Source organism: Botryllus schlosseri, chromosome 2 (genome assembly GCF_051294905.1).
Source record: "Botryllus schlosseri isolate E-star chromosome 2, Bs_hap1, whole genome shotgun sequence".
Classification (NCBI taxonomy): domain Eukaryota; kingdom Metazoa; phylum Chordata; class Ascidiacea; order Stolidobranchia; family Styelidae; genus Botryllus; species Botryllus schlosseri.
In genome coordinates this window covers 14150359-14177404 of record NC_137237.1, presented here as the reverse complement: position 1 = coordinate 14177404, position 27046 = coordinate 14150359, and the positions used below count along the sequence as shown (strand labels likewise).

Below are 27046 nucleotides of genomic sequence, written 5' to 3'. Positions count from 1 at the left end.
GTGAAGAAATACTAATTTAAAATCTGGTGCGTCTTTTGGTTTAGTAGCACACGTTTGGGCGATTCTATATTTTTGATATAGCAGACAGGAGATCTCGAAATAACAGCATGTTACGGAGTCATACCAACGGGCCCTACAGTTTCCAAGGCAGCTCGCTCAGTTCTACCGGAAAATCTGATTACGTGAGCAGAGCTGAGGACAAGAAATTGATAGCAATTGATATGCAATTCCAGATCTTATTGACCGATTTTATCATGAATTATCGAAGATTGTCGCGCTTCGCTCACTAAACAGTACAACTGATTTCGTGGCAAAAGCGAACGTGATTGGGGGTAGGTTTATCACCCTATGGGAGCCCCAGACCCAAGTTTTTTTTGGGGGGGCCTGACGAAGTGCTGTTTCGTTCCTGCCAACGGGTATACGCCCGAAGATGTTTAATTATTATTGAGGGGTCCTACCTTTTCAAACACACCTCAATCAGCTCTACCTGTAAATTTGATTACGTGAGCAGAGAGGGGACAAAAATTGCTAGCAATATAAATGCAGTTCCCGATCATATTGACCGATTCCATCATGAATTACAGAAAATTTTCGCGCTTCGCGCGTTTAGACGAGATAAATGGACTCAGTAAACGCACCCCAATGTAGATGATAAGTAGCGGTAAAGCGCGAAGACCCCCAGAAGTACGGTTATCATCATATGGGGGCCCAAGACCAATGACGTTTTTTTTTGTTGGGGGGGGGGGGGGGTCTGACGAAGTGCTGTTACGGCCCTGAATGTGACCTAATGGTGATTCAAAATTCAAAACTGCATCCGGATGCTTATAATGCAACCGATGCTATGAAAATGTTCTATATTGGCTGTCTTTGAGGGATTATATTTTCGTCTAAGTATGTTTACTTGAAATCTCAACTTTTGTTAGAAATGTGCTAATATAGGAATTTTTCGATTTACTCAGAATTACTTCTCGGGACGGATTAAACCTTCTGGCAGGCCGGATGCTGCCGGCGGGCCGTATGTTTGACACCCCTGATCTAATCAACATGTAGATATCTGACAAATGGGAGCACCGAAACGACACCCTCTCACAAATTAGTCACATCACTAACGTTTCGATCAGGTGATATTTTTTTTCCCTGAGGGCGCCTTCATTCAGCAACCGTGCGATTTATCGTAGTATAAATCGATTCAACAGTGAACATTCATGGATACGAGGCAGTGACGTGCGGTCAGGGGAGGCAAGTGAGGCAGTGCCTCACCTTGTCGCCAGGATGAATTAAGGAAAATTATGAAAACCTCCAATGATTACTGATATTTACCGTCTGTGTTCATGAAAACTAAAATTGAACATTTTTTCATCCAAAATCACCAATTGCCATATTTATTGTCCGAAAATACAGCGCGAAAGGAGAGGTGAGGCACAGGCGGGTCATGCCTCACCTGCGACAATGCAATTCATCACAAAAAGCTCGAATTGGTATCAATCAAATGCTATTGTCGCACAGATTCCAAAAATATTAACAATCCCAGAGCGCAGGAACCCACTCAAAATCACCAAGGAATATGAAATTCCGTGAAATTATGTACAATGACAGCTCAGAGTAACTATAGCCAGGCGCTGATGAATTTGCCTCATACTCACTATTCGCCAACAAATCGCAGCACAGTGAAACGCGCTATCGATTTCAGTGTCGCATGAATCGTGGAGCTTCGACTGGTATGTAATGCGCAGCAAATACATACTCTTATTTATGTAGCTGGTACGTATTTCCCCTACCTTAAATTGTTGTATGTTGGCTAGCTTAGCTACATAGCCTGCGTTGTTGTTTGTGGCACTTATGATGTTTTTCGACTGCAATGACCATTTACAGCTGGCCGATATCCTACATTATCATTCCATATCTGCTGACCTGTAGCACGGCCCACTTCTAGGCTTTTGCAAGACACCGCTACCGCGGATCAGGAGCATAGATAGCCAGACGGATACTGTGATAATTAAGGAACAGGTCGCCAACTCAATCAGTTAACCTTTTAGGTTTTATATAGGGTTACCATATGTCCTATTTTTGCAATAAATTGAAAGTGTCCTCGGAGGACGCCTAAATAATATCCTCATTTTTGGTAATTTATTGTCCTCTTTTTCTAGTATTCAAATGCGATCAAAATTCGACTCCGACTCAGCGAAGTCAGAGTTGGCAAGACAATCAACGAAAAATACGTCGCGACAAGTAATTCGGGAGTCGAAGCGATGACCTATTTTTTAGTAAACACCTCACATTATCGTAAAATAGCGGGTAATTCGGTAGTCGGGTCAACGTGATGACCGTATTTTAGTCAACACAGTACTATTATCGGTCGACAAATTTCAAAATCACACTTTTCCTTTTCCAGTACCGGAGCTTTCAGAATTTCCGACAAGTGACCACTTTTTCGGATCTCAAATGCTCTCGCCTAACCACTTTCTCATGCTGGCTGCTATTCCTTTTCACATCTTTGCGTATCTTTATCATGCACCAAACGTGCGAGTGCGGGTTCAGTGCCTCACCATCAACGAAACTCACCGCATGTCATTGCATACGACGTCCCACGCGGTCATGTACAACCCACCAATTCGTAATTGAAGTCACCTGATGACGAGCGCTCATAAACACACCACAAGTCGAGCACGGAAACACGTACAGCCCCGATTGTTAAAAATTTTGCATTCATTGTATAATAATCTCAAAAATTAGCGGATTGCAGCAGTAAAATGCATGATTACTAGTATTATTTCATGTAACGCAAGAGCTTATTCTTATTGTAGAGCAATAAACAAATTCTGCACGAGAACACATCATAAGACGCTGGTCAGTCAAGGTTTCATCTCATCTTTCACAGACTGGGGCACTTTGCTGATGAACCACTCGTGTTGCGAACACGCGGCTATAACGCCGGCCGTGTTGGGAAACTTCACGCCGTTATGATACTGCAACGCGTTTCCTATAACGGGGGTACGTGTCAGTAAATGGCAATTCTCATTCTCAGCAGTGTTGCCTACCGTGAACGTCAGTGAGCTTGCCGCCCAGCGCGTGCAATATGGCTTCCGGGCCGCACGTGTCCCATTTCTTGCATCCAGGACTCGCGAAAACGTAAGCATGCGCTTTTCCTTCGATGAGCTTGAGAACCTATTACAAACGGGAATGGTGATTGATTTGGACGTCTACCAGTCATCGCAAAAAGGTCGGGGTTGGCGTGGTCGGTAAATCCAGTGCTCTTCAACCGGGTGAATCATAGCCCTCAGGGTGTACCCGAATTTTTCAAAGGTGTTTATGGGGTGTACAAGGATGTAACATGATACCGCGACCAAGACTGAATGCAACTTGCAACCAATGATGACCCCTTTCGCATATTTCTATTCATCAGGATGCTTGATAGGGCAAAATGACGCAACATTAGGAGACTGGATTGAGAGTGAGGACTCTGGCGACAGAGTCAAAATTATAGCGTTGAGCAAAAAAAAAATAGGTAAAATTATTTATGAAGTCAAAACATTTTACAAGACACATTGTCTTGGTGTCGTAGAGGTTGCACTGTCTGCGAATTTCTCACTTTACACCTTATAGCCTACTTTATACTATTGTAAATGGCCTACTGATCAGTTATTGTGAATCATAAAGTATTAGGTTAAATAATTGGTTTATATGGTGTGATGATCGCTCAAAACGTGTAAAAATTTTGGTAGGTCCCAATTCATTTTGCGGTGATGGTGCCAATTTACATTACTCCAGCACTGGGGTGGACAAATTTTGCGTTAACGTTACAAGGGTGTACCATTGCGAATAAGGCTGAAGGGCAATGTGGTAATCCACCGTCATCGGCGCCACTAACCACGGTAGGAGTCTCGGTGATAGCACGTATCGACTGTCGGAGGTTTCTCTGGGTTCCTCCTCCCCTACGTCGCCTATAAAAAAGCGTGGAGAAAGACCAGGCGAAGGACAGATACAAGGGAAGCGAACGAAGAGCTAGGAAGTGCGTCTTAAAATATACAGCCGAGAGATTATCATGTATTAGGCCTGGTCCGGGTGGTTCGGGTTTGATGACTGCTGTATCGAGTCCGCCGTTTTCACCTTGCAAATTGCGTTTTTTATCATCGATTCGCTTGGTTGACGGATATGGACTCTCTCTTTATCATGGTAGTTTCGTCATCCTCATATCTGTTCATTACATCGCATTGCATCTTGTGGATCGCATTGTGCATTGTGTCTAGAGCGAATGAAAATAATCGAAGCCGCTGATTTATATATATTTATGGGGTTGCAGACACGTGCAAATTTATATAGACGGCGATCCGAATCAGGCCTTTCGGACCAACTATCATCCAAATCACCCAAGCGCACTACATGCGACACCGCCATTAACAATTTTCAACGCGACGACACGATACGAAAATTGCATCGTCTCGACGATCCAATTAACGAAAAGGCGCCGAGTCAGCGTCATTCATCCTCGAGATATCCGCGCCGCAACGTTGAAGTTGTTTTTCGTTTATCAATCATTTCGCTCGTCGTGCTCGTGATGGAGCTGAGAAATTGCGTGTATTGCGTGTAATCCGATGGATATGTTCAGGAATGTTTAATGAAGACGAATACTCTTGTCTGAGGTGCGCGATGTATGCGAGATAAGAATGAAGGCGAAAGTGACAAATTTTGTTGGGCGAAGAAACTTAAATCTACCAAACCCATTGACATCAAAGAGGAACACAAGATTGTATGGAATGCGCGAGACGTGACCAGCGAAAGTCATAATATATGCATTGCACAGTGCACACCATATCAAGGTAGGCTATAGCATCGATCGGATATGCCGCAGGTGTGTTTGCAGACGCGGTCAGAGTTGCGAGAGTGTCGACGCAAAGCGATCAATATACGAGCCAGATTACAACGAACCATCCACCAACGACAGGAAGCAATATCAATTGGTTTAACAGCTATGGAATATTTTTTCAGAGAAATAGACGATGTGCGATATTGCAGGGATATGTCCCTAGATTCACAGTGAAACCACCGCCTATGCGCCACCGGGTAAGTTTGGGGAACAAAAAATAAATTCGCCCTAATTATTCGCTGGTACATGATAAAGCTGTCTGTGTTGTGTGTATCAGCGTTTACAGTGGATCCTCGATCACAAGTCACTGTTACAAATATTCGTCACCACCCCAATATTTCATCCTGGTTACACATATTGATACACACACATTTCATCAAACAGATCGCGTCATAAACATAATTTTTTCCATCAGGGTCCTGTAGTATTGTAAAATGCTGACCGACCAAAAGATATTGGCAATCTGATGGATAAACCAGTCCCGTAGCAATAGAAATGCGCCGTGGAAGTCCTATCTCCACAAATGCATCGACGCCAAATTCTTTTAATAATGGAATCAAACCAACCTTATTCCCGGCACCTCCGACTCTCATGACTTCGGTCGGTTTCATGCTATCGATGCAGTCATTGACTAATTTGTTTGAATGCGACCTGGTAGTCGTGATTATCATGGAGTCGGCGGGCAGTTCTTGTCGCTGGAATCCGAAGGCGCCGACACCAACTACTCCCCATATCGTCCTGCCAAGAGTTGCCTGAAGAAAAGGAGTAGGCAATATTAATCACGGACCACAGTAAAATAGTGTAGGCTACAGTTTCAAGAAGGTGGGGGAAGCTGAACGTTTACGAGGTTGTAAAACTAGGTCGTAAGAAAATAGTAGCAACTGAGATACATGTACGTGATGGATCTAATGTCCGCATTGTTGTGCGGTCTGACTAATGTCAGCAACTGTTTCCTTTGGCAAGGTATCCGCGGTATCAAGCAATGGAAATTAAGAATTGGCTAACTGGATGCAATAGCAACAGGGGTTTCGTTGTTGGTGTTCATGTGCTATAAATTAAGTTGGAGCATACCTTTATACCTGAAACACGATCATGTGTTTGGATATAGGGTCGTCAAAGCAAATCTAACTTTAACTCCCAAGTAAGATGGATCACGTATAGGCCTACTTACTTTAACCATATAGACGGCGGAAAATCCAGCCTCACAGAGCGATGGAATTAGAAAAGGCGAAACAGATTGCTGCTTGTTTGCAGAGGTCAGAGATAACATGCTTCTGGGTTGAGTTCAAGACCAAAATTTACTTGTCTTTGCAAAATAAATAAAAACTTGAATGGAAATGTAATTCAGTAAATATACGATTGGTATTAATCACAAGGTTTTACGAAGTAGAATATCTGATGAATGGACCCAATCAAGTTCAGTCATATTAAGGCAGTAACTCGAGTCCAGATTCGGATTATCCCAACATTGTCACCTAACACTCGGGGTCAGTTTAATAGGGATAGAAGGTCTTAAATTCACTGCCTACTTAAACAACAGAAAAACACAGACATGTTAATGATGAGCATTATGGTCATATACAGGGAAAAAATATTTATACATTGATACAAGTACTGGTGCACCAAGGTATGGGATGACCCAAAACACCATGAATTTTACGAATGCTTGAATCAATTCTTGAAGACACACACATATTAAACATACCACAAATCAATGCAGGACATGCCACACCAAGTTATATGGGCCGCTTCCCTTACCACATACACAAACTAATGGTATTTGGCAGACCTATCTGATCAACTTCACACATAGGATTTTCCTCACAGTGAGTAGGCTATTGTATAAAATGCCATTATTTTTAGTGAAATATTGGGTCCGTGGACATGTGACATTATAGGATGCGACAATTGGGAATGCGACACATGAGCGTGTGGGTTAGGGTTGGGTTAGGGTAGGACTTGGGGTTAGGATATATCTAGGGGTTAATTTCAGGGTTATGTTTCGGGTTAGTTTTTGGGTTATAAAGTCACATGCTGAAGTGACATATGCTAAAGCGTTCCATGCTCATGAAATATTTGTAGGTAGGTCACCGACAATGTTTGGCGATAAAACGTGCAGCTAGTACCTGTTTGCACAACTTGTTTGCACAGTACTGATCTGGTATATCGAAGTTCTGGGAAACCAAACATAAAACAAGAGTTAACTCACATCCGGGCCAGCTTTGTAATTGTAAAATGGTTGGTTTATGACTCCAGCTACAGCTTTGCCGTCGACAGCGATTCCAATCAGTACTGTAACATGGTCTAAGAGATCTGCAAGAGACAGTATGCAAACAATGTTATGGGCAATAAATATGAGTACCGGTATTCCATGAAATTCAAGGCTTACTTTGTGTAAATTCAGCAGTCCCGTCTAAAGGATCCACCCATACAACGATCTAAAAAGAAAATACCAGCGGTTTAGTTACAAGCAAATATGTTAACTGCACTTATACATCAGTTACACATTGTAGTGCATGCAGAACATGACACAATGTCTTACATCAGACTTTGGGTCTTGCTGTATGCAGTGAACTGCATTGATAGTTCATACATACTTGAGGAATATCATAGGGCCCAAAAGTTTGCAACTTCAATTTATGGCAAAGTTCACTAGGATATATGTGAATTTTTGAGTGTCACCACCAGAGATGGCAAGTAATAAAGTACTTCTACATTTTCGGTGTAGTCAAGTAAGTTTTGCCTACTTGCACTACTTGCTCAAGAAGTGATTACGATTTTTGACTACTTCCACTTCTACCTACCATTTTGTACACAAAACTACTTCACTTTTACACTTAGCATTCAATAAAGTACAAATTAGTTTAGGGACATGTTTCATCACGTTTATGAATGTCTTAGCTACTGGATGAAATAGCCTGTGCATCACAGTAATTGAATTTATTTTCAAAAATTGCACCAATTTGTAGTGGCATTAGTCATTTTGCGTTTTGCACCCTGCAATTTTTAAAGTAACCACCTTCGATCAGCTCTTAAAAGTATTAGACGACTCATGTGTGGACCATATCTACTCTCTGAAACTACTCATTAGAGTTGTCTTCAAATCTTCATGTTCTTCTTCCACTTGAAGTTTGACATGTCTTAGAAATCACTATTTCTTATTGTATTTGAGTAGAAATTTGCAGCATTACTTCTACCTGAGTACTTCTTAGTTCTTACACCCCTTCTGGTCACCACCGTGCCCTAAACGGGATACAGTATGTTAGCCGTTTTCCACAGTAAATATCGCAAATTTTAATGTTTGCGACTGAATTCCAATCAATTATCCTTTTATGAATCAATATTCGTCACAGCATTCATGACTAGGAGTCACATCTGGAGTAGTTTAGCTACGGATTTTGAACTATTCCTGCAGAGTCGACTTGACTTTGGGCAAGTATAACCAGAGTTGGGATCAAATCTAGATACTTGCCACATCTTTGCACCGTATTATACTCAATTCTTGAGCCAAAGTGTCTGAAGCATCTCACTCCGCTCTACTTTGTTCAAGCAGCGGTGCAGAATTGGTGACAATGATATCGCTTTTCGAGATTAGAAATTGCATAATAGCAAGTGCCTATCTTGACCCGCGCACAGATAAATTGTTCAATTCTGAATATCAAAGTAACATGGACGGAAAGAACTCCTGCCTGTTCTTCTTTGACATCTTTCAGACTTTCGGGGCAGGCTTTGGAAAGCACATCGTCATCCATTCCAGATTTGGCGTCCGAGCTCGCGTCCGCTGCTTCATCTTCCTCTCCGATGATTTTAAGATTGGGATATTGTGCAGCAAGTGTCGCACGGATTAACCGTTCACAAGACCTGTCTGCTTCTGTTTGAAAGTTGTTCAAGCCGCCCTGGAAGTCATGCATCGTGCATTAATGGATTTAAGCATTCATAGTTTGGCAAGGTAGGCTTAGCAACGAGGAAGAGAATTGACTCTATTGATTCTTTATCAATGTAAGCTACCGCACCTTGTCGATTATCCCCAGATCACCTCCTTTCATAATTTTCCTCACAAGTTCTGCTGCTTTATCCGCAGCACGTACGGAGGACGCAACAACTTTCATCAACAGTGCAGCAGATGACATTTTTACGCGGATAGTTATTTATACAAATATACCTGCAAAAGATGGGATGTGAAACGAGACGACAATTCATATATACATTCCAGACATGATGTTGCGAAGTCTTTGTTATGCATAAGTGATTAGAAAGGCAGCAAATATAGTTTTCAAATACTAAATCAGGTGAGATCGCTATGATATTGATTATGAAACGACTGCTGTTTGGAGTCAGAAGCCACAGAATCAAGTAGCAGTATTCCGAAGAAGCAACTTGAATCAGATCAACGAGTAAGGAATAGGCCTATTGGTTAGTAACATTTCGCCAAGTTTACGTCAACTCTTGTCTTTCACCAGGCTGAGCAATTACACCTCCCTGTACGAATTGAAACATAAGTGATCAAATTTGACACCCGACGATCAATCAAGACACTCGACGAGATATGTTTTGGAGGATTCTGGCCCCTTTCCTTCCTTTGGCTACGGGTGCGGAACATACACTCCTTTAGCCCCACAATACACCACATGGCGATAGTTGACAGATAACGGCATCCGACTTGATAACTGCTTTTGTCACAGTGGCTTTATTGCCGAAGTTGAACGAAGTGCCTCAAAATCACATCTAGTGATTTGATTGTTGATATATATACAATGTTCATTTAAATTCTCTGCGAGTTGCTGTTTCCTGACGATTCCACTGACCACTGACGAGTGTCAGTCGAAAATATTCGGGTTTATTTCAATAATTATTGCATATATTATTATTTAATTGTATATATCCACATTAAAATCGAATGAACTCACTCTCAGTGCCGCGCTCAATGGCACCGAACCCTCTCCCCTGCTTTATAGGTATTGGTATCCTGCAAACAATCTGAATACTCGCTGAAGAAAATTGACATACCGAAGGGTTAGACTATAGATAGCTAACGTCCGTAGGTTAATTATCTATAGGTAGACTTACGCTATGGCTAAAGCACATCGGAGGTCGGAGCGATAAGAAGGAGCATAGCAGCGATGCTCAGGCATGGAGAGATTGAAGACTGAGAGGTTTGCAAAACCACTGAGCTATATAAACACAAAATACAGCATCATATATTGCTGCGTCACCTTGCATGACGCCATCACGATGACGACGATATTTTCAGCCCGATGCTGACCTCTACCCAAATTAAGATATCTTGAATGTATCAGAATGAAATTTCGAAATGAACCGCTTTCGCAGTAGAGAAGAGTCGTAGTAGATTTTCTCAATGTATATCGCATTGTACATTTGTGTGAGTGTGTTGGGCAGATGAAATATAATCAGACGATGACTTGAATAATTGATAGAAATATGGATTATCTAGGCTCATCCTTGCCATCTCATCTATGTAAGCGGTGTCTTATAAAAGCCTTGAAGTGGGCAACTAACTACGGAATAGAATGATGAAAATTGGCATGGTGTAAATGATCAATTGACCATAGTAGTCGACAAATACCACGAATACCACAAACAACTACCACATTATACTCATCCGCCCGATCATGGTTGATGAATAGATTGGCAATGCACAGAACTCCTCAAAAAAGAAACCTAGCGCATCATATTTTACTATAGTTTCTCTGAAAATTGCAAGAAAATTGATTCGTGACTCGACTTCAAACATTTTGAAATAACTTGTCTTTGCTCTCGAATTGTCAAAATTCGCAGTAAATCGGAATGACATATTATACAATTCGAAGGTAGTGACTTACAACCCATAGATACTCGGTAAATGATGTTGATTCGAATTTGATTTGAACATCACTTGAACGGCAATAAATGGTGTAAGCTAATCACTTGCATTTACAAATATTGGCGTAGGCATAATTCTCATCTTATTGTAATTTAGCAAATATGATAATGGTGGCCAACACTACAAAAGTGTTTGTGATATTACGATTTCCACTCTATCGCTATCCGTCGACAAGTTGAATGCCAAGACGTAGAATGATTTGAATGAAACGTAAGAAAGTCGTAAAAATTGAAAACGATAAATCCGGCGATCATGCATGTCAAATATAATTAATTAATTATATATAGCGTGAGCTGATATAAATAAATATAGGCTATATTAGTCCGTCTATTATATTTATAGCATCGCGACTAATAACTCGTATCTATTTATATGCTAGAGCGTGGCAAAATGATTGTCATCATGAATCAGCCAAAAAAAGTAGACTTGTGCATCTTCGTAAAGTCGTTACAAATTGAGAATCTTCATAACTGCGGGGGACTTATTGGCTCGCGTATAAAAATTGACGATTGTTGTTAATATAACTGTATGTAATTCAACTCTTTTCTGCGTTTGTACGACTCACTCAACCTTCACTTTTAAATATTGGCAAATTTTCAAACCATCAGCAGGTCTATTACACCATTCTCTTTATTCTCGTCCGATTTCACGTAACAGAAATTACTCAAGATGCACGAAGATAAAACTCCGATTCCTCAATGTCACGTCACTATGCAACACGTCAAATTCATTTAAAGGGGCACTGCACTCTAAAAATGATGTGGTCTCAAAGTGAAGGGCAAAACGAAAACATTTTTGGCCGCAGCCATTTTCTTCAGAACGCCACCGTAATAGAGTTGCAATTTAAAGAAATTCGCAATTTGGAGCTGCAATTTGAAATTTCCTACCAACAGAAGGACAATTATAGTTTGCAAGTAGGCCTATTTAATTTACAAATTTCGAAACAATTCAGGTAAAAAGGAACCTTCCACTCTTTCCTTCTCATAATTTGTATGTGCTAGAATGGACTTTTTTGCACCGTGGCCCTCTTTTAAAAATTGAAAAAAAAAATCAATCAATGGCCGCATCCCTACATTTATTGGTTAGTACATATATTCAGTTAATGTCGTGGTTGAGCTTGTTTTGCTCTGATAATGTCTTGTGAGATGATGGCTTTAGTGATGAAAAGCGACCGCGCTGCTTTGTCTTCAGAAGTAATGGCATGCAACGGATGACAACAATATAGGCTCAATTGGATTGCAGCTTAAATGTCGATTTGCTTCTTTTGGTAGAGTGTAGTAGATTTATTGATGACAGAGGCATTTAAATTTTTTCATGACCCCCGTGATGAAGGCTTACAAAAGCTTAGAACAGTGGTTCCCAACCTTTTTGCCTTCATTCCCCACTTCAGATTTATTCCGAGCCTTCATTCCCCACCTGGACCGTAACAGCACTTCGTCAGCCCCCAAAAAAAAACCGTTGGTCTTGGATCCCTCCCCCAACTTCTGTGGGCCACTCCCTAGAACCCCATCAGCCCCCCTGAGCATATACGCTTTCTTCCCGTTAGTTATCAGCTACATTGGGTCCACTGTTTCGAGCGTCGCCTTATTTCGACTAAACGCGCGAAGCGCGAAAAATTTATATAATTCATGTTTAAATCGGTCCATATTATCGGGAATTGCATATATGTTGCTATTAATTTTTTACCCCCTCTCTTCTCACGTAATCAGATTTACCGGTAGAGCTGAGTGAGGTGTGTTGAAAAAGGTAAGACTCCTAAATAAGTATTAAACATCTTGGTATATTGACTTCGTTACATTATGCTATTTCGTGACCTCCTATATCTGCTATTTCAAAAGATATGGAAATCGCCAAAACTAAAAGGCACACACGATTTCAAATTGGTATTGCTTTACTGGCAAATGATTTGTCCTCTGGGGTTCAGATCGCCAAGACAGGAACAGTCGGCGCCAGCCATTTAGCCGCCTATGGACAAATAAACATATATGTATAGTATATTGTATATAAATCGAAGTTTTCTGTAACCACTAGGGCATTCCTTCTCGGCCAAGCTCTTCTCGCTGCTGATCGTTCTGGCACACTTCTCGGAGTCGTATGTTACATGCAGTGGTGGCCCTACGAACGGGGTGGGGGGGGGGGGGGGGGGGGGGCTGGGCGAGACTTACCGGGGCCCCCTATAAGTATCTACCCGTAACTTCTGGGGGGCTCCTTCCCCCAGACCCCCCTTCCGCATCGGTTATTATTGTCTATCTTTCACCGCCGCAAAGGTTTGCCCAGTTGCTGGATTCGGCCATGTCTATTTTGCATGTGTGCAAGGATAGACTACATCAAAACTAAGTAATTCTACCGCATGCAGAGACGTGATGATTATCGGGATACGGGACTTTTCTAACAAATGCAGTGATTTAATGATGATTGACACATCTGTACGGAATCATATTCTTGCTTGGTGCACGGATTTCCATGTTTATTCGTCATTCTCCTTGAAAAAAGCGCAAAATCCAAATAGGGGGGGGGGGGGGCTTCGACCAGGGGGCCCCGGGCGACCGCCCACCTCGCCCACCCCAAAAGCCACCACTGGTTACATGGCCTATAACTTCATATGTCTCGGTGCGTCGAGGCACAGTAATGGCCTACGCCGAAGTGTCCGCATGTCTATAAATTCTACGTATTTTCGCGGGGAAGGGTACCCAATATTCGGTAACATTAAATCGCGCCTCCAGCGCAAAAATATTTTGAAAAAGTGGCATAAATTTCCAAAAAATACTCTATAATTTATTTTAATTCACGAAATAATTTTCGGCCCCTTCGGCAGTTACGGTCCTGTTCTTCACTACCCAACACTTTTGTCATCACAGACTATACAAGACACACAACCACACCAGTACGCAAGACAATCGCCAATAACTGCAATATAAAACGTATTGTGAACTGATACCAGTAATGCACAAAATTTTGAGAAAGCGTTATTTCGGGTCAAACTAGTCGTGCTGGATGCGTTTGTGACGCCATAATTGGCCATCCAGAGTTGAAAATGAGGTTTTGTGAACAACACGCAATATAATTTTCGATACATACATTCCAGAACAGTTAGCTGGTAACGGTAAGTACGCATGTGTCTCCGTGAATATGTAGACTGTCCTGTATATAATACTGTACAAATGCGTATTCCCCACCAAAAACCATTGAATTCCCCACCAGTGGCGAATTCCCCACCGTTTGGGAACCACTGGCTTAGAACGAAAGTGGGCCGTGCTACAAGTTATCTAGTTATCAGATCAGAGATCATAATAAGAAACATAGGCCCGTTGTAAAATGACCGAAACACCATGAATATACCGATACAACAACAACAACCCTCGATGGTGCAAATATTTTCATTACAACCTTGTACGCCATCCGTCAGGTGGCATTGTTGATCCATTTTAATTCATGAAAACCATGGGCTGGGCGCAATGATTCGAGCACTCAAATCGTAATCAAGTATTAATTCTAATGATTCTAGTCGTGCAGTGAGTGACGATATTTTCGAGTGCTACAATTATACTATTTTCCACTGGGGAAGCCTTAAAATCTCGACTGGTCGTATCAAAGCACACGAAAAATGTAGTATACAAAGCTACGCATGTTACTGGAAATGACATCTGCGAAGTCGTGACCAAACCGCAGCATGTGTCACGCAATGAAAGAGGCATGGTAAATCAACAAGAAATTAGAACTGGAACATGTTTGTACTTTCCATATCATTCATATTGCTATTACGTCATACTGAGTGATTCTCGAAAACTCGACTCGAAGCATAATACTCGATTCTGAATCGAATCACTCTGGTATTCGATTTTGCTCAGCCCTTCTTCGATTTGTATAAAGGGTTGTATTTAAAACAAAAATCATTTTAAAACAAACATGTTTAGAATATGTGTTCTTTTTTCATCATAACGTCACGATTTTTAAATTGTGACGTCACAGTGGATTGACATTGACAATTGAAGATGTACGGTAAGTATGGCTCCTTTGACGAAATAGGCTTCCGACCCTTTTCAGAAATAAACCAAAAATCTCTTTAACCAGCAACGCTAGATTGTTATGCATTATTTTATAAGTCGGCGGTCATCATCATCAGAACATCCATTCCGTACCAATGATCTACGTCTACGTGCTATAACTGTTGAACCGACGACGATTTCGAGGGTTTCAACCATGCCATGTCAACTATATCGGAAGCAAATAATCCGGGAGGGTCATACCACGTGTTTTTCGAAAGTGTTTAGACAGTTATGACATAATAATACAACTAAAAAAAAAACACTTTTTAAAAGGGTATTAGTCAAGTTGAAGTAGATATCGCCATCGTATAAGAATATCGAAAAGCCGAAAAGTTAACCGCAATCAATAACAAATGCTTCTCATTCCATATCGAAGAGACCGCATCGGTAACAGACAACAAGAGATGTTGCTTTGCAGATGGCATTCTATTCAATTAATTTTCGGGCGGGCACGGAATTCCCAAAGACTAATTCTATTTGTGAATGCTTAATGCGTATATCCGTCTGTAGCATGTCACATTACAATAGCGCGGTAAAATGAAAGGATGAAAAACTAACGAACATAAAATAACTTGCATTTACGGAAGAACAGATTTTCGTTACTTTCGCCATCATATTTATATGAATTTGAAGTATACTTTGAAACTGTAAAATACGAAGTTATCGATTGATCAACTCGCGCACCGCAGAGAATCACCAAGGGGTGGTTGGTTGGATAGATATATCTGTAGCTCGTATACGAGGTTCCTTGTCTACATGGTCGATGAATCCGGCAATATTATGCTTCTAGGACACTGATGTAGGGGAGATGTGGTACCGATGGATCAAAAATTGGAAAATGATCGCTGGCCCCAAAATGTTCAGCCTAAAACAGCAGGTCTTTTGCTGGCTCAGCACTTTGATACAAGCTCTACCTATCGCGCACATATACATGAATATCCGTATTTTCAAAAAATATTTATGGACGTTCAAAATTTGTTGCTCAAACGTGTCATCGGTCCCCACCCGGTGGGTCCAATGGCACACGACCCGGGGACCTATGACACATATACCCTAAATACCTCAGATGTGACAACTTTTATTGCTCAGTATTATAATCTAAGCTACAGTAAGCCAAAGAAGAATGTTTGATCGCAACCGTCAAGAAATAGAATAAATATTAACTCAAATGTTGTCTTAAAATCACGTTTCGATTTAGGCTCGGACTTATAAATTTGAGGGTACATACATAGTGCCCGAAAATCGACAGTGTGACTTCCAAACACCTCGTTATAGCGATAAAACATCATATGCAATTATTACATAAAGATTTTCTGTACTTAGGCATGTTTCATTTGTTTTATGATTAGTATGCTTGATTATTTTGCTTGATTTGGCTATTGTATCATCGGCCCCCACCCTACGAATTTTATACATGAATCGAAAAAAATTCCACTCAAGGAAAGTACTGAAAAAAATAATAGGTGCCATTATATAGCCTGCTACAAGCCCTGCACTTCACAATAAAATTGATTGCTGGTTTGTTCGTGTTGAAGGTTACAAAGAAAAATGTATATGTCGATATAAATTTACTTTACACCCCCCAAAACAAAAAAACATCTGTGAGAGACCCCATAGCTCGCGCACGTCGAATTTTTTTGTATATGAGGAAAGATTTTGCCAGCAAGCAATTGTGGACAAGTTCACGGAGTGTAATCATGGAATTATCATAGAGAATTTTCAAAGTATTTTCGGTCCCAGTGATCCATCGGTACCACATCTCCCCTAAACTAGGTAATGACAGTGCACACCCTATACGCTTTCCGCATTGCCAATGTAAATTTCACTTCGTCACTGGGTGTTACATTACATTGGTCGCCTTACAATATGTTATGTTATGAAAACAACCCAATCTACTTGCTAATATTACATACTTCCATTTTCTACTACTACTTGAAATAGTTTTGGCACATCCTGAAAATCGCTACTTTTAATTGAGTAGAAATTCACGACAATACTCCTGTACTTCTACTTGAGAAGGAAAGCTGACTGCTTTGACCACATCGGTAAATGATATGTTCTAACGAAGGAGATTGTTTTGACCTAAAAACGGAAGATTTTGACCTGAAAAATGAAAATTTTGACATTTTTTGACCTTCTGAAACTTAATTTTGATTATATTTTGCCCAAATGTATGTAAATTAGGTGTTTTCGTACATAATGTTAGAATTATACCACTTACCTTCATTTCTGGCAGGAACAGTCTGTCGTTGCGACGTAGTTTGGCCTAATAAAACTTTTTGACTTAACTGACAAAACTGGAAAAACTTTATTTTAACGAAATCTGAACCTATGAAGAATTCCATTAGTTACATCACGCATTATGGTAGAAATAATTAAAATTTGTTGTGGTACAACGAAAGATACTTTCCTACATTATCGGGCAGAAAGTGCCTGTCCCTACTAAGTAGCTTGCCTAGAATGGAGAAAGAACGTTCAACAGCAGCAGTTTGTTGGCTGACAACATTGAAGTTGTGCGTACACTGCTGGTGAGGGCTTTGGAGCAGCCATAAATGTTGAATTGTTCCAGCTCCGGCTCCGGAGCTTTCTTCTATCATAAATTAGCTCCGTCTCCGGAGCCGCATTATTACCACTGCTCCGGCTCCAGCTCCAGCTCCGGCTCTGAAAACTATCGAATGGGTCTGTCTATATTGGGGTGGCCAACCTGCGGTCCGCGGGCGATATGTGGCCCGCGAGAAGGTTTTGAGTGGCCCGCGTGGTCATTTCCTATTACTGTCGAAATCCTGCTATATTATCGAAAATGAATTGCTTGGATTGTGAACTTGCAAGGCCAACCAAAAATATGATTAGTCTGGCCGTTACACATGGGATGTTGATGACTAAAATATCAGTTCCGACACATTGGGAGATCCATGGTCCAGTCACATGTTAAGCATAGCATAGCATTCAGTTTTCTATGTCGTCGTACAATACAATAATTTAAATAGTAGTAAAATTTTTCTTCACGCTTTGCGTATTTAATTGTCACACAATTTCTTGCTTGGTAGCCTACCCCCTCCTGAAAATGAAAAAAACGCCTAATTTAGCCGATTGAGTCTATAACTATATTCGCAATTACGAGAGAAAGTATTTTCGCGTTTGCGCTCGCAGAAAGATCGTCGACGATGAAATCTATAGGCACAAAATGATTGTCACATATTAGCGGAAACCTTCGATATCGATATGTCCAGATGCCGAATAGTTGTGTCCTTGCAGACTGAGCCCATCAGGCGGTATACAGTAAACCCGCGATATACTCAAGTAATGATATTAGTGACCTAGTTCATTATTAAATCTTTTTACGCGCTTGGCGCGGCCAGTGGACAGCGCACTCGTTCGTCAGCATGTGGCCATTTAGCCGAAAAGGTTGGTCACACCTGGTCTATAAAGATTGCTAATTTAGCCGAAAAGGTTGGTCACACCTGGTCTATAAAGATTGCTAATCTACCCGTTGGTTAGTTATCTATAGTAATCTAGAGTCTGTCAGCCGTCAGTAACATCGGATGCAGCAACAAAGACATAGGTGCCGCAGTGCCGGCTTGTGGCGTCATAATGAATATTTGTCAATTACTCAATTGTCGATAACATCATAGTTGCACTAGAATGCACTTTACTCCATGTCATGGCTGTGAACAGCATTAAAATTCTGAAGCGGCGTTTTAACACTGACCCTGTACTCGTTGACGTTAAGATATACAGCTGAATTCAATCTTTAAATGTATGATTATTATTCAACTGTAACTGCAGTAAGAGGAATATGGGCGGGCATCACGGCCTGATCAATAGAAATCCGATTTATACCAAATAGCCAATGGTGTCGATCAAGTTTATCGGAATATAATATTTTTCAGTTGAAACGAATCGAATAATCGAATTAAACACTGCGCCAAGCACATTGCACCGAGGCCGTAACGAATTAAACTATGCACATTTATAAGTCACGGTGCACGATAATTCGTGAATACTAGAGTATCCAACAGACTTCAAGAATGAATACACGAAACAGATGATTACAAATTGGAAATCGCGTATCAAATCAGTAATTTGTCTCCAACATAAAAATACCATGGGGTTCTGGCATCGCACTGAGTAGCTCGCACCGCGACAAATGTTTGCTGAGTGTAACGTCGTTTTGGGCTACTCTTCTGCCATCCCCTATTTACGCTGGAAAATCCTTACTGGAGTGAATGACGATCATGCACAGTACCAAATTCTAGGGATGGTGTGAACGTGAGGTTCACGTTCGCGTTCTGTGTGTGAACCTCGGAAATTTAGAGGTTCGCGTTCACAACAGAACCTTGGTAGGTTCTGCACTGTGAACCTTTTTCATATGCTACAATTTTCACTTCATTACAACATCGCTGGTTCAAATTTATTGCATTTCAACTGCAGGCCACTCTATATGCATGGCGCTATAGGCATAAAAAATCAACACTAAACGAGCATGTACCTTGACAATCTCAAAAGTTTTACTTGCTTTATTGCAAAAGTTTGCTCGAAATATCCAACTTTTCGTTTGGAAATATTTATTGACTCTCTCCCGTGAGCTTGACCCACGATCACAAAACATCACGATCGAAATAAGCTACGAGGGCCTAGTCAGCGAATGATGCTTATTCCAATAATCAATCTAGCAGGCGTATGGGGTCAATCTTTACTTCATATGTTAACTGGATCAGTAAAACCAAATCGGTGGGATTGAGGCGTTGGCTACTGCTGTATAACTTGTTAACGGGGTAATATCGAGAGCAAGTTTAGAAACCCGTTTCACACTCTGATCAATATCAATGTAGCAATACTCAGACGCCGAATACATTTTCCGATCTGTCATACGAAAAAGGTGACGCGAGTCTGACTTGAGTCAAGTCATGACTCGAGTCATCCCAACACAGCTACAAGGCTATACTCTGCATCTTCCTTGCCTTACGGCATATGCACATCATGTATAGCCTACTCATGGTATGCATATACGCAGATCGTGTGTATATCAGATCGTGTATATCATGAGTCGGTGTATATGCCGCAAGAACATCAAAGACAAAAATAAACTACGTCCCTTACTTCCCTTATATTCCCTGGTAAGTCCTCGTCAAAATTGTTGGCAAAGCGATGGAAGATATTGATTTTATGAGATTATTATATCATTTGATTGCCCCAGTTGATACATTTGGCGACTTTAAAAACGTCAATATGTATTTCAGCATTGTGACGTAATGCTGCCCGATTCGTCGCTAGGTATCGTTTACATTAATATATATAGGCTATCATTTCATTGAAGGATAGGTTGGAATTAGCAATATGACGTCCCGTGACGTCATGAGGTTCACGTTCGTGTTCACACAGAACCTTTCAAAAAGGTTCGCGTTCACACGAACCTGAACCTTTTAGAGGTTCACACCATCCCTACCAAATTCCAATTCGCATGCATAGTGGCATATACACAATAACACTGTCCATTGTCCAATTTCGCGGATCGATTAAAAACTATCGCGAAAGAACGAGTATTTGCTTATCCGATTCAGAGCAACGATGTGATGGAATTTCTCGGGACGTGCTAGTCATATCGACATTAGGGCTGGGCACAATGATTCGAGTACTCGAATTTGAATCGACTATTACTTTTAAGGATTCGAGTCGAGTAGTAAAAGAGATTTTTTCGAGTACTGACATTATGCGCTCCTACCAGCTGAAAGTTAATTTACTAACGAGACTTATAGTTTGGATACTATTTTCTACTGAGGAAGCCTTGAACCCTTGATTGGCCGTGTCGTAGCATACGAGACGTAGTACAAAGCTACGAACGTTGCTGGAAATAGCACATTTACGAAGTCATGACCATCCCACAACATTATCAAGAAGTACAATGAAATCTGTATGGTCGAATAAATACCAAATTATCTTTAATGTGACGGATAACAGGCATTATGTTTGTGGCACCATTATGTTATGATGGCATAAAAGGAACATATTTGAACTTTGATATTGTGCATTCTGATATGACATCATAATGAGTGATACTCGATTACTGGTTTAGTGGTTTATTTTCATAAGTATAGAAGTGCAATATTACAATAAATGATATACGTATCTTGGGATGGGGGTTGTCTTGTGGGGTATGGGTGGATGTGCTATTTTTGAAAGGATGACGCTCATTCTTTCACTTAGCAAATGGAGAGGGCGTGGTCCGGGTTTTTCTGTTCGGGATTTGCTAAGCTTTGAGGTGGTTCAGGTTTAGAGTCAACTGTTGGTTGGGTTATGGGGCGGAGTGGTCTTGGGCTCTCTGTATGGTGGCTGGGAAGGGGTGTTTGGGGCATTTGGGTGGGGGGGGGGGGGGTGGGGTCGTATAGGTGCACATTTTTATTCAATATATACACATGAATGCATGAGATGTAATAAGATAGAAGTGGTGATAGTCTGGCGTCATGGTTTGAGATTGCGGTGAAAATAATCAAATTACATTATTCTCGCGATATGCGTATTACATATATCGGATATTTTTAGGCGTTCGCGCGCGCGTTTGTGGTTTGACTTTTTTTTTTTCGACAGTTTTTCGCGTTCTTTCAACTTCTGTTTTGCTGTCGTCTGGTTTTCGATAATAGGCGTCGTCTTATGTTTTCGATTTCGGTGTTCGCGTCTTCTGCGTATTCATTTTTCTTATCGAGCGTCATCTTCCATATCCATATTTCGGTCTTCATATTCATGAAGGTTGTGATGATGATCTTCTTATGTGGTCCCGTGTAGATGTTTCGGTAAATCTCTTCTATGGACACGTTGATGATGTTTCCGATTACGTCCTCGATGTCCGCCCTGACGATATAGAATATCTTTTTATAAATTGGACATGCGTTGAAGATGTGATACATGGTATCGTGGTTTTTACGGCAGAATTTACAATCGTTTTTGAGGACCTGGTCTTTTCTCTTGGCCCATCCAGATTGGTTTTTTCTTGCACCTGAAAAGTATGCCTCAGTGTTCATTCTGTAGGATATTACCCGTTGAATATTTGATATTTGATGTTTGATTGCCTCTTCGTATAACCATATTTGCTTCCAATTTGGTGTTTCTTGGTCATCATGTTGCGTTTTGGTTCGAATTAGTGCGACGTATATCTCTTTTTGGGTCAGTTTCCACGTTTGTGTGTTTTCTCCTCTCAGTGACTCGTATGAGTCTATTTCCTTCTTCCAGTCTCGGGAGGGCGCGTATCTGTGGGTATATAAGTTGTTATAGAGGTTATTGTTTATAGACCTCACCCTGGTCCCCATGTTATGGATTGCTTCCGCGTGCCATATCTCACTGGGTGTTGTAATAGATTCGATCTCTTGTATGCGCTTGGCGTTCCTGGCATGTATTGTGCTGGCCACGTCCGGGAACCCTATTCCCCCGTGCTGTTTGGGTCTAATTAGAGTGATTCTCGATTTCTGCTCCAAGTTTTCCGGACTCCACAGGATGTTGTAGATTATCCTTTCCAGTTCTTTTCTTCGTTGTTCGGTGATCTGAATATTGTAGTATATGTAAGTTATTTTTGTCATTATGTATGCCTTGATTGCCTGTATTTTCCCGATCCATGATAGCTTTTTTGATTTGATGTTGGCGGCCTGCTTTCTTATTTCTTTTATGAGGTTGTCATGATTTGTTCCATTCGCATCCTCCCCGTAGTGGATTCCGAGGATTTTAATTTTTGTTTTTGCGAACTGGGCGTGCCTGGAATCTTTTAGTCGTTGGTGGGATTTAGGGTTCATGGGTAGGATCTCGGTTTTTTCGGTATTGATTTCCTGCCCAGTGGCTTGGTACAGGCTCGAGTATTCTCTTAGCACTTGCGTTATTGAGTCTATGTCGGATAGGTATAGGGTGATGTCATCGGCGAATTGGTCGATCTTGTGGTACATTCCTCCAATACGTATTCCTCTTATCGAGTTGTTGTTGTTGATTCTACGGGCCATAGGATCTGCGCTGATGGCGTATAGCGTCATACTGAGAGGGCATCCTTGTCTGATGCCTCTCGTGTATGGTATGTTGGCTATTTGTTGGCCGTTTATCTCTATCGTAGCCATCGGTTTGTTGTATATTGCCCGTATGACATTTAGGGTCTGTGCGGAGATGGGCAGTTTTCCAAGAATTTTAAACAACATGCAGTGGTCTACCTTATCGAAGGCTTTTTTGGCGTATATTGTCATCAGGTATCCTTCTGTTCGCTTTTCTTTATAGTAACGCAGTGTTGCTCGGATGTTGTTGAGGATGGAGTCCATTTGTCTGCCAGGGATACCTGCTTTTTGTGATTCAAAGATGTAGTCCACGATCTCTTTGGATAATCTGGAATTTAGAATTTTAGCCATAATCTTATAATCTATATTCAGTAATGATATCGGTCTCCAGTTTTTAATGTTTGTTTTTTCTTTCCCTTTGTGGATCAAGGTTATTCTGGCCTCGTTCCAGCTTTGTGGAATATTTCCGAATAGTATTGCGTTGTTTATAATTTGCGTTAATTTGCTGCCAATTGTTTTCCATACCGTGATATAAAATTCTACCGTAGGGCCGTCTGGCCCTGGTGATTTCCCTTTGTTCATGGACTTGAGGGCTTCCAGTACCTCCTCTTTTCGTACCGACGGTTGTATTCCAGGCGCATGTTGCTGGGTCGGGTTCGGTTCGTATTCTGCTATGTATCCGGCCTGCTGTTCGGTGTTGTCTATCCGGTGGCGCGTCCAGAGCTCTGAGTAAAAGGATTTGACATGGTTAGCGATCTTGGACTTGTCTGTTGTTATTGTCCCGTCGTCTATTTGTAGCTCCTTCATGTCGGTTTGTTTCGTTCTTTTTCGGAACTGCGCCCACAGCGATCGATGAGAGTTTCTTTCTCCTTCAAGATTATCAGAGCGGGTTAGCATCGTAAGTTTTCCTCTTACTTTTTGGTATTTTAGGCTCGGGTCGGTCTTTTTTCTCTTATCTATTTCATACCTTTTGCTTAGGTTAGCGATCTTTCTTTTTAGTTCGTCCCACCACTCTTGGAGTGATTCGCGCTTGTCTAGATTGGCTTCCTCCGTATTGACAAAATTGGCTATGATTTCTCTGTATATCTTGTCTGATAACAGATCTTTATTACATTTCCATTTTTTCTTGTTCCATTTGGTTGCTGGTTGGAGTCTGAGGGTCATGGAGGGGCTTATGTGATCTGCTACGTTGTTATTTTCGTGACCCGAATGCGTGACGTCATCAGCTATTTCTTCTGTTACATAAATTCTGTCAATTCTTCTGGCGCTTTTGGCAGTCACGTGGGTGAATATTTCGACTTTGGGATATTTTTGTCTAAAGATGTCTACCATATTGGATTGGGATACTATTTCTTGGAGTATTCTTGTGTCATTTCTAATTTCGAAGCTCCTTTTTTCTTTCGTATCTTTTTTGTCTAATATGGTATTAAAGTCACCTCCCATAATTATGGAGTCATCGATTTCATTGATATATTCTTTTAGCGCGGTCAGGAAGTCAGTTCTATTTTTTCGGGTTGGGCCTGATTGTCCGGATGGGACATAAACGTTCAGGACAGCTATTGGACATTGGTCTAGTCTGATTAGGAGGCATTGGGCCCTGTTTTCTATGATAATAGTATGTGAAAGGATTTTACCTTGGCAGTCCTTCCTCGTCATTATGGCTGTGCCGTCGAATTGCCTTCTTTTGCTTTTCGAGTTGAGGTGTATAGTGAATCCCAGTTTTTCAGCCCATTCCATCGCGGCTGTTTTGTCGATTCTGTGGGTTTCTTGTATGAGCAGTATATCCGGGTTCGATTTGAGTATGTACTGTTCTAAATCGTTCAGTCTATTTGAAAGTCCGTTTACGTTGATCGAGGCTACTTTGATTTTCATTATTTCTTTGAGTTGTCTGGCGATAGCGATAGGTCGGTATCGTAGCCGTCTGTGCTGTCATGTTTTGTTTTCTTCTCTGATATTGTTTCAGCACTGGCGTTGCTGGACGACCCTCGGGCTCTTTTGTTAGATTCTGATACCAGCGAGTCTTGGTCTATAATCGTTTCGTTATGGTCATCAAAAGGTTCGGTTTCTGAGCTGACTCGTGGATTCGAGTCTCCTTGCCTTTCCTGTATGTGTGACGAGGCAGGGCTATCTTCTATGTCCATTGGTGCTCTTGTTTGGCCTACCTTCGGTTTTGGTAGTTGGTTCCTGGGTTTCGAAGTTATCTCCGTTTCTTTGCTGTTTTTGAGCGCATGAACACGTTTGTTTTCCTTCGCTCTGGCTTTTCCGACTTGTACGAACCAGTCGCATATCGCCCCGTTGTTTTGGCTATCGTTACTAGGTTGCTCAAGTCTGACGTCATTCGTAGTGCCGAGTCTGATTCTGTTTTCTTCTGGTAATTTTTTGGCTTCTGTGTTTTTGCCTGCATCTGTTTCGATGTTTTCTTCGTTTTTGTTTTCCTCGTTTTTTCTCTGACATTCTCTTGCCACGTGGCCTTCCTCGTTACAGAGGTAACATCTCTTTTTATAGATGTCTTCAGCGGTTCTGATTTGGCATGGGTAACCGTCGATGTAAATAATCGAAGGCATTTTATCCTTATCGAAGGATTCGACCCATATGTTGGTTCGCCCATTGTAGATTCGAGTGTTTTTTCTGTATACTCTGGTTAGAGCTACTACTGTGCCGAAGCCTTGGCTGTTTATATCTCGTCTTACGGATGGTGGTTCCGTTTCTGTCGGTATTCCGCTTGCTATGAGATGGGTGGCTGGTGGTCTTGGAAGTTCCATCCGTATATATCTGAAGCTATGGCCTTCTAGGCCTTGTTTCTCTATTTGTGCGTATAGAGCGTCTCTGGTTTTTGAGCCGTTTTTGTTTTTGAAGAAGGACATGATGTACATTCCCCTTCTCATTTCCCAGAGGGATTCGATTTTGTCGATGTAGCGTTTGGCTATCTCGTTTTCGCAGAGATCGTCCCATATTTCTTCATATTTTGCATCCTCAGGCACTCTAAGAAATAGTGATCTCGGCCTGTGGTGATGTACTGCTGGTCTAGGAGTGTTTCTCCTTAACGCTGTTGCGTATCGTTCGCTTTGCATTTTATTCGTATTCCGATCCATTTCGTAAATCCAAGGTATATCCTAAGCCCACAGGTGGGCGACGCCCAAGCTCTGTCTACCTCTGTCGATGTCGCAGCAGTCGCACGTTCCGTTGATTAGGATTGGACGTCCTTCCTCGACGACGTTCAGACTGTTACTCGACGTTCAGACTGTTGTGATTACTCGACTCGACTCGAAGCGTAATACGTGATTCAGAATCGAATCACTCAGGTACTTGATTTTGCCCCGCCCCAATCGACATGTGCAACGAAATCACGTTTTTATCCTCTGTCCCATTTCGCGTAATACATAGTAATCATTATTTTCGAACCGTACAATTGGCCAACAAGGTTGTGCTGATGATGAAATTGCGGGTATATGCCGAATACCCACAATATTCGCAGGTATATCTAGCATACCATGGTTCGGCGTTCATGTATTAAAATTGAACACTGAAGATATGACTGTTCTGGGGGTAACCTGGAGGAACCGCAGTAAACCTCCACCCCGTTACGCTTGTGGCAGCCCCATGGGATTTCACCATGGTAACTATTGCCACAAGCGCCGTAATAGGTCACTCTTGGGTAGAAAGTACCCGTGAGCTCCCTTCAGGTTGCTTCGTGTTGCCATTTTTCCCTTCAATAGTTTCTCTACCATTTTAGGTTCGAACGGCTGTCACAAGCAGGCTTTGGCTGGGGGCGTCTGCGGAGGCTTGTCCCGCCGCCACCATACTTGTGACTGGGATACTGGCCAGGCAAGCTGACACAGATCCCGGGTCGGAGCATGAAGGCCTGACGGCCTTACTTCTCCTAGGTGTGCAAGTGATTGGAAGTATCGGTTGTACCACGAGGGTTTCGCACCGCCCAGCGTCCAGTAAGGCGATGCTCACCTTAATACAACCAAATACTCCAAATACCCCTATATCCCCAGGAACATGGTTAGTCGAAAAAGGAATCGCCAACGAGGCAAAGATTCTTAATTTTGAGAAGGCCTGCTGTTGAATTATGTGAAATCAGCAGGTATTGTTGTCGCGTATATAATAGCATCCTACGAAATACGTCGGAGCCGGAGCCACTCCAACAAAAACTGGCTCCAGCTCCGACTGAATTTTTTGTAGAGCTCCGGCTCCGGCTCCAGCTCCGGTGAAAAGGCGCGGCTCCGGC

The 27046-nt window shown here is 41.7% G+C and overlaps 2 protein-coding genes across 3 annotated transcripts in view; both read right to left on the bottom strand.

Moving 5' to 3' along the window:
- LOC145433716 (echinoderm microtubule-associated protein-like 6) overlaps positions 1–26794 on the bottom strand; it is a 228902-nt gene extending 202108 nt beyond the window's left edge. The window contains exon 1 of one of the 2 annotated variants that reach the window (XM_080310904.1): positions 26773–26794. The gene's annotated coding sequence lies outside the window, so the exon portion shown is untranslated. The remainder of the gene's footprint in view (positions 1–26772) is intronic. The other variant, XM_080310903.1, reaches the window with a different exon arrangement.
- LOC145433721 (3'(2'),5'-bisphosphate nucleotidase 1-like) lies at positions 2687–9028 on the bottom strand. Its single transcript, XM_080310917.1, has 7 exons — positions 8878–9028; positions 8554–8760; positions 7254–7302; positions 7074–7177; positions 5431–5616; positions 3039–3165; positions 2687–2980 (listed from the first exon to the last, which is right to left on the bottom strand). Exons 1-7 carry the CDS (start codon positions 8992–8994, stop codon positions 2853–2855), a joined length of 918 nt encoding a protein of 305 aa, XP_080167043.1. The 5' UTR covers positions 8995–9028; the 3' UTR covers positions 2687–2852.
- Positions 26795–27046: the final 252 nt, after the last annotated feature.

Bases quoted from the DNA above. Each gene is read 5' to 3' on its own strand.
- LOC145433721 (XM_080310917.1), bottom strand. From the start codon at position 8,994: ATGTCATCTGCTGCACTGTTGATGAAAGTTGTTGCGTCCTCCGTACGT. The intron at 7,303-8,553 runs GCAGGAGTTCTT...TTTTCTTTTTAG, and splicing joins AAGATGTCAAAGAAGAACAG to ATCGTTGTATGGGTGGATCC. The intron at 2,981-3,038 runs GTAGGCAACACT...CCCCCGTTATAG, and splicing joins CAAGCTCACTGACGTTCACG to GAAACGCGTTGCAGTATCAT.